The following is a 12,640-nucleotide window of genomic DNA, read 5'->3' on the forward strand; positions in this document are numbered from 1 at the left end:
GGAGAGGCAGAGAGAGAGAGAGAGAGAGAGAGAGAGAGGTCTTCCATCCGATGGTTCACTCCCCAGTCGGCCACAATGGCTGGAGCTGTACCGATCCAAAGCCAGGAGCCAGGAGCTTCTTCCAGGTCTCCCATGTGGGCTCAGGGGCCTAAGGACTTGGGCCATCCTCCACTGCCTTTCCAGGCCATAGCAGAGAGCTGGATTGGAAGTGGAGCCAGGTCTCAAACTGGCGCCCATCCCATATGGGATGCCGGCTCTTCAGGCCAGGGTGTTAACCCGCTGTGCCACAGCGCTGGCCCCCTAATTAAAAATTTTAAAATCGGGGTCAGCTCTGCGGCGTCATGGGTAAAGATACTGCCTGCAGTGTCAGCATCCCATATGGGTTCTGGTTCGAATCCCAGCTGCTTATTTTTTTTGACAGGTAGAGTTACAGACAGTGAGAGAGAGAGAGAGAGAGAGAGAGAGAAAGGTCTTCCTTTCTTTTGTTCACTCCCCAAATGGCCACTATGGCTGGTGCTGTGCCGATCCGAAGCCAAGAGCCAGGTGCTTCTTCCTGGTTTCCCATGTGGGTGCAGGGGCCCAAGCACTTGGACCATCCTCCACTGCCCTCCCGGGCCACAGCAGAGAGCTGGACTGGAAGAGGAGCAATCGGGATTAGAACCTGGCGCCATGGGCAGAGGATTGACCAAGTGAGCCACAGCACCAGCCCTACTCTACTTCTGATATAGCTCTCTGCTATGGCCTGGGAAAGCAGTAGAAGATGGCCCAAGTCTTTGGACTCCTGCACCCGTGTGGGAGACCCAGAAGATGCTCCTGGCTCCTGGATTTGGATAGGCCCAGCTCTGGCCATTGCGGCCATTTGGGGAGTGAACCAGTGGATGGAAGATCTCTCTCTGTCTCTCCCTCTGCCTCTCTGTAACTCTTTCAAATAAATAAATAAATCTTTAAAAAAATTTTAAATAAGTTTTTTCTTTGTTAGAGCGAGTGAGAGAAAACACTTCCATTCATTGATTTATTGCCCAAGTATATACAATGGCAGGGGTCTGGGCTTGAAGCTGGGAGTTAGGAATACAATCCAGGTCTCCTTTGTGAACCATCACTGTCACCTCCCCAAGTCTGCACTGGTAGGAAGCTAGAGTCAGGAGTCAGATTCAGGAAGTAAATCTCACTACTCCAGTGTGGGATACTAGCATCTTAACCACTTGGCAAAATGCCTGTTCCCTGAAGTTATATTACTTAAAAAAGAAATATTAGGGCTGGCGTTGTGGTGCTGTGGATTAAGTAGCTGTCTGCAATGCTAGAATCCTATATGGGTGCTGGTTCAAGTCCTAGCTGGTCTACTTCTGATCCAGCTCTCTGCTAATGCACCCGGGAAAGCAGTGGAAGATGGCTCAAGTCTTTGGGTCCCTGCATCTAAGTGGGAGACCTAGATGGAGTTCCAATCTCCTAGTTTTGCCCTGGCCCAACCCTGGCCATTGTGGCCATTTGGGGAGTGAATCTGCGGATAAAAGATTTTCTCTCTCTTTCTGTCACTCTAACTCTCCTTTTCAAATAAATAAACAAATCTTTTAAAAATTTTGCTCTTCTTGTATTAACCTTGATTAGATGATAATCTGCATGAAGCTAGAAATCCTGTTTATATACTTCATTCTCAAAGCCTAGAACAATGCTAAGCATATACTTGGTATTTATTTAATGAGTTAATGAAAGAAACATGGACCTTTAAATTAAGATCATTTAAGCTAAGAAAGAAATATGGAAACTAAGAAGGTGGGCACCCAGGGACTTGGTGCTGGGTCTGAAAATTTCCTTTGAGGGAAGTTTTGAACCTTAAGTTAGGATTCAGCTGATCCTTGTCTAGTGGGTTCCCAGGCTACCACTATGGAGTGACCCATTATCATGACAGATGTATCCCACAGGTGCCTGAGGAAAGCTGCAGTGGCCTTCACTAACAGGCACTATTGTCTATTTCCTCCTTTTATTTTACTTTTTTTAAAAAACATGTATTTGTTTCTATTTGAAAGAGTTACAGAGGGAAAGACAGAGAGGGATCTTCCATCCACTGGTTCGCTCCTCAAATGACCACAATGGCTGGGGCTAGGCCAAGTGGAAGCAAGGAGCCAGGAGCTTCTTCTGGGTCTCTCACATGGGTGGCAGGGGCCCAAGTACTTGGGCCTTCTTCCTGTGCTTTTCCCAGGCCATTAGCAGGTAGCTGGATTGGAAGTGGAGGAACCTGGATACAAACTGGCACCCATGTGGCATGTTACATTCCAGGTGGCAGCTTTACCCACTATCCCATAATGTTGACCCCTTTCTTTTCCTTTTTTTTTTTTTTTTGTGACAGGCAGAGTGGACAATGAGAGAGAGAGAGACAGAGAGAAAGGTCTTCCTTTTGCCGTTGGTTCACCCTCCAATGGCCGCCGCGGCCGGCGCGCTGCGGCCGGCACACCGCGCTGATCCGATGGCAGGAGCCAGGAGCCAGGTGCTTTTCCTGGTCTCCCATGGGGTGCAGGGCCCAAGCACCTGGGCCATCCTCCACTGCACTCCCTGGCCACAGCAGAGGGCTGGCCTGGAAGAGGGGCAACCGGGACAGAATCCGGCGCCCCGACCGGGACTAGAACCCGGTGTGCCGGCGCCGCTAGGCGGAGGATTAGCCTAGTGAGCCGCGGCGCCGGCCTTCTTTTCCTTTTAATACAGAGTTTTCTTTCTGCTGGATAGACTGGGAGTCATTGGTGTGCCTGATGTTTACTTAGTACTAATTAAACATTTTAACACAGGAATTTTCAAACATATAGAACAGTAGAGAGCATGTAAGAATTGGATCTGGATAAATCTCCACTCCATGCTGATGAACGCTCACACCATGCTTGTGCTGTTTGGTGGGCTTTCTGGGCATCCAGTCAGCTAGATGCCAGAAAGACAGGTCTAAAATTGTGCCAATGAGGGGCCCTAGGTCAGGCCTTTACTAGCAGCAAAGTAGGCTCAGGCCTAGGACTGTGGATCAGTTACATGGGCTGGCTGACACCGAGTACAGACCTTCCTTGCGGGCCAGGTTATAGAGAACTGTGGTTTTGAAATGGTTTCTTACTTACTGGTGCATTCTCTTCAAGGGTAAATGTTTTCTCAGTGGATATTTTAACAAAGCAGTCTCATGTTATGCAAAATGAATAACGCTTCTGATTTATGGGCAAAAATCATTCATGTTTAAATATTTCTTTTTAATGATGAAAAAACTCATTAAAAAACCCTCCAATTTCTATTTATTTGAGTAAGGGGCTCAGCAACTACAGTTCTTTGAATGATCCTACTTCCATTTTTTTCACCTTAAATGATTTTTTTTTTTTTTTTGGACAGGCAGAGTGGACAGTGAGAGAGAGAGAGACAGAGAAAGGCCTTCCTTTGCCGTTGGTTCACCCTCCAATGGCTGCCGCGGCCAGCGCGCTGTGGCCGGCGCACTGCGCTGATCCGATGGCAGGAGCCAGGTGCTTCTCCTGGTCTCCCATGGGGTGCAGGGCCCAAGCACTTGGGCCATCCTCCACTGCACTCCCGGGCCACAGCAGAGAGATGACCTGGAAGAGGGGCAACCGGGACAGAATCCGGCGCCCCGACCGGACTAGAACCCGGTATGCTGGCACCGCAAGGCGGAGGATTAGCCTAGTGAGCCGCGGCGCCGGCTGATTTATTTTTTATTTATTTGAAAGGGTTACACCGCCCCCACTACTTCAATTTTTCAAAATATGGTCAAAGCTGAGTTATGAGAGAATGGCTTCAGCAAGTTATATACCCAGCCTTCCAGTCATTGCAAGGGCCACACTCAATGGTCAGTGGTCATAGGGCACCACTCAGAGCTCTCCCAGAGATGGGAGGAGGGTGGTCAGGAAGCCCCTAGAAAGACTGAACCAGCACTGACAATGCTGCCAACCCCATAGAATCAAGGTTGATGAAGAGTAACCTCAATACAAGGAGGCCAGGCTGTGTAGTAGGGAAGGGAAATCCAAGATAAGAAATGTACCAGTACAAGGTGGTACAGGCCTCCTTTGGCCATGAATAAAATCTGTTCAGTTTTACCCACCCCTCAAATTTTCTATGGCAGCAGAATAGAAAGCCACATCAATTCTTTAAGTAGATCTGATAAATTCAAATGGAGTTCCAGTAGTCTCTGCTGTAGGAGCATTAGCATTTACAGACTGCAAAGCTGGTATATGGGGTTTTCTCATACACCTGCAACCTGGAAAAGACTGCCTTCCAAGCCACAGAACTTAGCTATTTTGTTCTCCAGAGAAAATAAACCTGATATGCACAAGGGTACCCACCCACTGACCACCCTACTCACTACCCTGTGCAGTTGCTACCAACCCTATAGTGTCAAGATGTCATGTGTGCATTACAGCAAAAGCTGAAGGCTAAAAGGCTTGCCTAATGACACCTACCTTGCCTTTGTTGAAGTAGTGGATGATCTTCCGGCACAGTCCCTCTTTCCGCTGCCATTCTGTCTGAGATGGGTAGTGGAGGAATTCCCGCAGTGGTCGGTCCTCCCACTGCAGCAGCTCACAGTAGAGGAGCAGAGTGAATGCAGCCTCTGTGGGGGGATAGGCAGCTTCCTCTCAGGGCCCAGGAGTAGCCTGGTACCAGGGGACTGTGCTGAACACATGCCAGGACAAGGCAAGTGCAGCTCGGGTCAGGAATACTGGATATCAAAGATTAGGCAGTAAGATTGCCTAGCAAACCAACAACCCTCGTCCATGGCATTGAAGGAGTCAAAGATCCTCGTAGACACCTTCCTCCCATGGCCTGGTCACCTGCTTAGGGCTCCAGATAAAAAATAAAAAATGGCTCAGCAAGCAGAGTTTGTGCACAGACTGCCTTGCTTTGGGAGACACTGACATGTCAGACAGAGTTCTTAGGTACCTTTTTGTTCAACTGATACAACTTCCCTTCCAACTTTCTCAGAAATGGCACTTGGGATAAGCACTGACCGAAGCTTCCCTCAGCCCTCCCTTAGCTACTCTCGTCATCTTCAGCTCCATTTTCTGTCCTCAGCATGGCCCTGGGAAAGACCCTTTCTCTTCATCTCTTAAGTTTCTAATAAGATCAAATTGTATTGTTGTTGGGCCTGGAGCAGAGGCTCCATTCCTGGAGGAAACTAAACTGGTACTGAACTCTGAATGGAGGCCTAGCAACACTTTACTTGTGGAACAGTTAAGAGAAGGTGATGCAAAAACACAGTTAAGTAGTGTGGCTCCCTGAATGCCAGGAGATAAGTCACACTGAGGGGCAGCCACTGCTCAGGATCCTCATTACAGAGTGCTCTCTTCCTTTTGGTCACTTTAGTGGGAACCTCCTACTGGCAAGCTAATTTGTTCTAGCTTCTGCCTGGCTTTCAAGGCCCTACTCAAACCTGTTACCCATGACTATGAAGAATCTCATTTCTAATCATTTTGTGCCCCGCTTTTTGTTTCATCCAGGCTTGTCTGTGCAGTTCTCTAGGGTCCTCATCCTGGCTTGTCTGTGACCTTGCCACTGGAACCTCTTGGGCAGGGATACACACTCCTTGTGGGATCTGAATCTGGGAAACTTTTTCCCTCAGACGACAGAGGAGCCTTTTCTCTCTGTGGCACTCACGACCTTCCTTTGGAATTTTGGAAATAATGTAAAATATTGTTTTCCCTGTCCGTATTCTTTGCAGATACTGGAGCCACCAAAGACAAGGCTTAACTCTTTTCTCTATCCAAATCCCTGACTCAGCCTCTCAGTCATGGCCCAGACCTCCTAAGCTTTAGCAAATGCCTCTACAGATAAATAGAGCTTATCAAAGTCTTTTTCTTCTCTACTCTCTCAAATGATTGTTGGCATCATAGGTGTGCAAGTGGCTACAGAGAATGGCAGATCCAGCTCAGTCACTTTAGATTTAATTCTTGTCAAGTTGTACTATCATTAGAGGTACCATGTATGCCAAACCCTCCATAATATCTACAGATAAAGATGGCAGATTCTCTGTTTCTGCCAATCTATCCAGTTCTAGTCATAGCTGCAAATTAAGATAGCTTGAATTTCCTGTTAGGTCACACAAATTCAAGTCCTGTACCCTAAGGGCCAAGAAATAGTACCTGGTCATCACAGCCAAGAAGATGTGTGTTTTGGGTGAACTATGGCACAAAGTGATTAGAAAGAACACACATGCATCACACATATACTCTCTTGATTCAGTGTGGCTCTCAGTAAACTGAGTATGACACGCATTCTGAAATGTTTTAAAATTTGTTCTGGATAGAAAGGCCTTAGTAATGGATTAAACTATAGATACATGAAAGAGCCCCTGACTGGCCTGTCAAGAAGTCAGATGAACTCTGTACATTCTAAACTGGGAGCTCAATGTGGGGCTGCTGTGCAGTGATAAGGGAAGAGTCTAGATTTCAAGGTGGACCTGTCAGTGAGTTCTGGAAGTCCAAGGGTAAGGGGGATATTCCTTTCTAGTGCTATCACTTGACTCTGGATTTGAAGGCCCTAAGAAAAGCTCTGTTCATGAGGACAGGACACTTTAAAACCTGATGCACCAGAATTTGGGGGTCACCCTTAAGGTCTCAGAGGGGTGGACAGTGGAGGACATGGCATGAAGGCACAAGAGAAAGTTCTTCTGCTTGCTCTGTACCACATGCCACAAGGGAGCTGGGGGAAAGGCCCCAACACTCTGCTGAGAGCTGACAGGCACCCCTATCTGGAGACTTCCTCTGCTACCTAAGGGCAGATGCAGCTCTCATTTCTCCTCACTCACCTGTGTAGTTTTCAGCCTGCAAATGCATATCACAAAGCTTATGGATATAGCGGATATACATCTCTTCTTTGTTAATCTCAGATTTGTAGAAGTTCTTTAAGGGAGAAAAGGAAACACAAATAAATATGAGAGCATCTGCCACATGGGGAGGCCATACCTGAGCTCCAGGTAGCCAGCCAAAGCCCTGGATGTGTTGGGTAGGAGGGGGAGGGTGGACTCTGGAGGCAACCAGTACCAGAAAGACAGGGCCAGCCAGAAAGGACTGTTGGAGTGAAAATACAGGCAGGTATATCATGGCTCTGAGTAGTGTGAAAGTGGAAGGGCAGATTGAGGATCAAGGCAGGTTGTGAATCAGGGTAGCTCAGGATTGGCAGGGCATTGGCAAGAAGCCAGGCTAGAGTTCTGCCCAAAGAAAAGCTCATATCAGTCCTTTCCCAATTGGAAATATTGCTGGTGAGGATCAGGCCTCCGAGATACAAGTAAGAGTTGATGTCCTGCCTCAAACCCTTATTGCACACATAAATTGTAGAAGGTCAAGTAAATCACAGTATAGGTCAGAAACTATCCCAATAGGCAGACTCTCACCATCAGGTTAACAGTGCAGCCAATCTTCTTATTCTCTGTTTCTTCTCCTTTCATGCAGTCCCTGGAAAGGAGAGCACAGATGAACACCAATGACATGAAGTGGCGCCCTGGGACAATACACAGAACTGCAGTGTCACTGATGTTAGTATAGACAAACTCCAGTTTAGGATGCCCTACAGCAGGGAGTGCTTTCAGAGATGAGGACTGTACTGTGTGCTCTGAGTGTTGGACTCAAAGATCCATGTTCAACTGGCCCTGTTTTGGAGGCAGAGTACAGAGCCAGATGCTGTATCAGGGCATTAACTGACACCTATCATTGTCTTTGGCATAGAAGGGTGTGTCATAAAATGGAAAGCCAAACCCTCAAGTTCCCAAGGAACTTCCCTCAAGGAAGGCACAGAGTTCTCCCTAAATGGCAGGTTTCATTTTCTGGGAAAGCGTTCAGCAGAAGCCAAGACTCTCTGCTCCAGGAATCTAGATACAGGATCCTATGACCACAGCAATGATGGCATAGCTGGCATGCTCACCATCCAAGTGGCATTTCTCCCTGTAGGCTCCTTCCTGTGCACTAGTCTTTGGAACCATCTCTCACTGGGAGTAGCAGGTCTAGTTCTTTCTTATTCACAGACAGCTTCAGCCAGGGCTGGGCTATATTTGTCCCCAGTAGGGTCTGGGTATTGGAGGGGATCATGGCTGGCCTGTGAGAAACAGGACAATAGGTATACTGAGCCTGGATCCTTACCAAGGGAGAGGAGGCTAGCCTAAGCCAAGCTCCTCTGGGAAGAGCCAAAGGCCCAGCACAATGAGATGAAGGAGAAAGAGAACCAGACTGGTGAATCTCATAAGAAGTGTCCTATTCACAGTCAGTCAGAGTCTAGTCTTTTCACTGTGTCTCCTTCCATGGGACTCCATACTGTTTTGGAGAAGATCTAGTTTCTTTTCTTATCTTTGTTTGTTTGACAGATAAGAGTTAGACAGTGAGAGACAGAGAGACAGAGAGAAAGGTCTTCCTTCCGTTGGTTCACCCCCCAAATGGGCACTACCGCCAGCGCTGTGCCAATCTGAAGCTAGGAGCCAGGTGCTTCCTCCTGGTTTCCCATGTGGGTGCAGGAACCCAAGCACTTGCGCCATTCTCCACTGCCTTCTTGGGCCACAGCAGAGAGCTGGACTGGAAGAGGAGCAACCGGGACTAGAATCCGGTGCCCATATGGGATGCCGGCGCCGCAGGCGGAGGATTAACCAAGTGAGCCACGGCACCAGCCCCGAAGATCTAGTTTCTTGTGCTTTTGTGTGTTAGCAGCTGTGGGGGAAAGCTGCAGGTTTGTTCGAGGACTAGTAGGGTCAGGGTGGACAGTGTCTTGGTTTTGTTTCAGGGACAGGGACAGGACCCAGTGAGGAGCAGCACAGCTAGGAATGAGAAACCCTGAGTCTAGTCTCTGAGCCTTTTGATGGCCATCTGACAAAAAGAGTTCTCTCTGCTTCTCCCTGAAACAAAACCAAGACATACTCTTCACTCTGACCCTACTAGCAAATAGTTGATAACAATGACGTAGGTCTCTAAAATCTGACATGGAAGGTTTGGGATTCACATAAAAGTTAAAGACACTAACACAAAAGTTGAAGAAGTACTCCTCTGATTGTCATTTTTTGCTAAAATAAAATTTAGTCTCATATTTAGGATGAGACTGTGGAATGCAATCTATTGATTATTTCTATAATCAATATATGTATTTCTATACTTCCAACAAGTATTTCTTAACAGCTCTCATGGAACTAAATAAAGATTTCCTTTATTCCTGCATGGCTTTCTCAGCAAGTCCATCTCATCAATCATCATTTACTGTGCACCTGCCAGGGGTTAGCTCACATACAGGGTTCAGAAGATAAGGACAAGCTCCTATATTCAAGGAGCTAGCTCTCTTCTGTCAAGTGAGGCAAAAATGTGATAAATGGTCATCATCCAGCCAATTATGCTCCTGACTTGGTAAAGCCTCCTTAATGGTAGGTGCAGGGGAGGCTGAGGACCTGATGCAAACAAGAGTCCTCTGCTATAAAAGGGGTCCCCAGAAAGCCAGCTTTGATGTTGTAAGGCTCAGAAAGAATGAGCCAAAGCTTTCAAAAGTACAGCTGTATGATAGAAAGGGGCTTGTTCTAAGCATGATGATTGGGTTGATCACACGGCTGTGTGAGATGTGCCTCCCTCTAAACCTTGTTACGACGCCTCACATGACCCGTCCAACATGAAAAAAAAAAAAAGAAAAGAAAAAAAAGAGAAAGGGGTGTGTTTGAGGTGTAAGCACACTGCTCAGGAACTGTGCTCTGGACACCTGGGTCTTCTGTACAGCAACACCTTTTACTCTACTTTAGCAGTGATTGGAAGTGGCCCAAATGCCTTCATTTCCTGATGCATGGGTTGAATATGTGCCTCCTTAGTGTCTGTACACTTTACAACACAGAGGAGACAACTATTGCTGGGAGCTGGTTTTTATTTATCATTCTTCAGTACCTTTCTCTAGGCTTCCAAAACGTACTCTTTGCAGAAAGAATAATTAAACTTAAGTGGGAGTTTTATTGTTACTCTTAGAATAATTTAAAAGTCATATGACTGAGAAGACAAGCTTTCGTGAAAAATCTCTAATTCCACATGGATTCTGAAGACTGAACAAACGTAACATAAAGATCTCTGTGCTCACAGGTGCTTTTCTCTAATCTGCTCATGGCCAGGAACAGGGAACAGAAATAAACTGACTTCAGGAAAGAATTAGGCATGGAAAAGTGAAAACACCAATCCTTGGAAAAGCCAACTGAAAGTCCTCCTGGGTTATACTTCTGTGACATTTCCATGCTCAGCTGCCATGCAGATGCACTAAATATCATCTAGTTTCCTTCCTTACTCTGGAGATGGCTTTCCTCTTCCTGAACTGCTATGCCCATTCTCCCGAGCCTTGACTTTTCTGGTTGGAAAGCCAGATGGCTGAATGTCCCCAGGATGCTTCCTAGGGATGCATGTGCCAATATCTTAGGACATGGAGTACAGCAGTCTTAGAAAGCCTTAGCCTTCCCTGGGAGAAGGCTCTCTCTCTTTTCTTGTTCTTGGTCATCTTAATGACTAGTGAGGACATCCAACAACAGAACAGTTTTCCTTAAGAAAGGCACATCATCTGTTTTAGTCAGGGAATGCCCTTGCTGGAAAGAGAATCCTGACCAGTGAAGATGAAGATGTCAGGTAGGTGTCTGAGAAAATACCTGTAGTCGAGAAGGCGTTCCATGAGGCGGGTGACTGAGGTCACAAAGGAAATGCCAGTTTCACGCCATGTTTCCTGTTCAACCTTTTCCAGTAGGCTATGGGTAGAGGGGAAGAGAGAAAAAACCCCATAATTTGTGAGCCTTTCCTGGACACAACAATGAGGTCTGAGAGCCCTTGGGGACTGTGATGGGTCTGGAGACAGCAGACTTACCACACTACAGTCTTACCTGGGGTAGGGCCCAAACAGCTGGGTTCTACTCCATGCAGCAGAAAGTAAAGACAAGGAGGTTACTGAACTGACAGCAACAAACACATCTCCCATTTCCCTGTACAAGCTGCTATGGAAACCACTGAGGCAGAGTTGAGGAAGCAGTTAAAAGCTTCAGACTCCTTATGTGTATGTCCTGAAGTCTGTTCTGAAGATGCAGCTGTGTAGAGCCCACCGAGGGATAAGCCTGGTTTTGCCAGACAGCTGACTGCTCCTATCACTACCCAGAGCCACCCTCAACAAACATGCAAACTAATCTTTTTAAGTAAACCAAGAGAAAGATTCCCACCAGCCTGAGGGTGAGTGACTATATCCAGGAGCTGTACCTAGCCATCCCCACTGGCAGGGATGCTCCTGAGACCTTTGGAGAGCTTCTGGCTTCTCTAAAAATCCAGGCTTCTGAGACCCTCTGCTATGCTATAGGTGGACAATGAACTAAATTCTTTGTGCTTGCTCTAGTAATGAGCCCAGATCCAAATCTCACTCCACACAACTTACTCCTGAACACTTTATGTACTGTTTCTTGATCTTTAAGGTCATGAGAGTCAGCTGGAGAGAGACAGGCCTAGTTGAGTGCCCTGAACTAGGGACTCAAACCGACAGCAGGGCTGCTGCTGATACTACTGCTATGACAACAACTGTCACCATGCACAAGCAAGCTCCTGGGCCAGGGCTTCTGTGAAAGAGGCTTCCCATGTGACTTATGCGCTTAGACAGAAGGCAAGACCAGGTAAGACCACTGACCCTGGCCTTCATGTAGTGTGGATAAAGCCACTGTACAAGCATTTTTCAAACTGTATTCTAAAGAACTCTGCTATACTAAATGCCTGGCAGAGGTGTTCTTTGAGCCTACATCATGGGAAACCTTCATTTTGGAGATTTTTCACACCCTCTTGCACATTAAAGGCTTTGAGAAGTCCTACAAAAAAAATAAGCTTGTTCAATTTTGCTTAATTGAATCTATTCTAAACTAATTAGCTCATAATTCACTTAAAATTTAAAAAGTTTTATTTAATCATTTATTTGAGAGGTGGAGGGAATGAGAGGTGAGAGAGGGAGGGGGAGAGAGAAAGACACATGCACACACAGAGGGAAAGAGAGAGAGGGAGTGAGGGAGGAGAGGGAGGGAGAGGGAGAGAGGGGGAGAGGGGAAGAGAGGGAGGGAGACCATACAAAAAAGGCACTTTCATCCCCAAATGCCTGCAAGGCCTGGGACAGGGCCTACAGGAACCATGAAGGCAAGACAGATCTGTTATGAGGTTCCAGGAATTCTCAGTTACTTTAGCCATCACTGCTGCCTCCCAGGGTCTACATTAACAGGAAGCTGGGATCAGGAGTTGGAGCTGGGAACTACACTCTGGTACTGTGATGTGAGATGAGGCCATCTTAACCCCTAGGCTGAACAACCACCCTTCACTTTTTTAAGGCATACCTACAAACATCTTCCTAAAGCACAAATTGGGAAATCAGAAGAGTTTATGAATAATATTTGGTCATATAAATAGTAATTGTGGGTTATTTTTGAACTTCTTTTGCAGTAAAATCATTTGTTAGTGGTCAAGGGAGAGATTTCTCTGCCTTGTTTCAATTAGAGGCATTTTCAGCTAAAATACATATACTGAACGATAGATTCATTTTCACAAATTGTAATTATTTAAATTTCAATAAGTTTACATTTTATCTCATAACTCATCAAGGAATAAAATGGGCATGATATAGCAGAGAGATTCTCCCCTCTTGACACCGGAAGATCTGGATCTTTCTTCCA

At 46.5% G+C, this 12,640-nt stretch overlaps 1 protein-coding gene and 1 pseudogene across 14 annotated transcripts in view; one reads left to right on the top strand and one right to left on the bottom strand.

The window, feature by feature from the left end:
* The window catches only part of DOCK3 (dedicator of cytokinesis 3), a 507,250-nt gene that overhangs the window by 32,154 nt on the left and 462,456 nt on the right, over window positions 1-12,640 (bottom strand). For 12 of the 14 annotated variants that reach the window (XM_051852373.3, XM_051852369.3, XM_051852371.3 and 9 more), the window contains 5 exons: window positions 10,832-10,858; window positions 10,604-10,699; window positions 7,358-7,418; window positions 6,773-6,866; window positions 4,431-4,579 (listed from right to left, as the gene is read on the bottom strand). In XM_051852373.3, coding sequence (XP_051708333.1) covers window positions 4,431-4,579; window positions 6,773-6,866; window positions 7,358-7,418; window positions 10,604-10,699; window positions 10,832-10,858 — 427 coding nt within the window. The remainder of the gene's footprint in view (window positions 1-4,430; window positions 4,580-6,772; window positions 6,867-7,357; window positions 7,419-10,603; window positions 10,700-10,831; window positions 10,859-12,640) is intronic. The other 2 variants (XM_051852367.3, XM_008260712.5) reach the window with 1 other exon arrangement.
* LOC127492571 (small nucleolar RNA U13) lies at window positions 9,498-9,598 on the top strand (annotated as a pseudogene).

Source organism: Oryctolagus cuniculus, chromosome 10 (genome assembly GCF_051225735.1).
Source record: "Oryctolagus cuniculus isolate XC-2025 breed Fujian yellow rabbit chromosome 10, ASM5122573v1, whole genome shotgun sequence".
NCBI classification, from domain to species: domain Eukaryota; kingdom Metazoa; phylum Chordata; class Mammalia; order Lagomorpha; family Leporidae; genus Oryctolagus; species Oryctolagus cuniculus.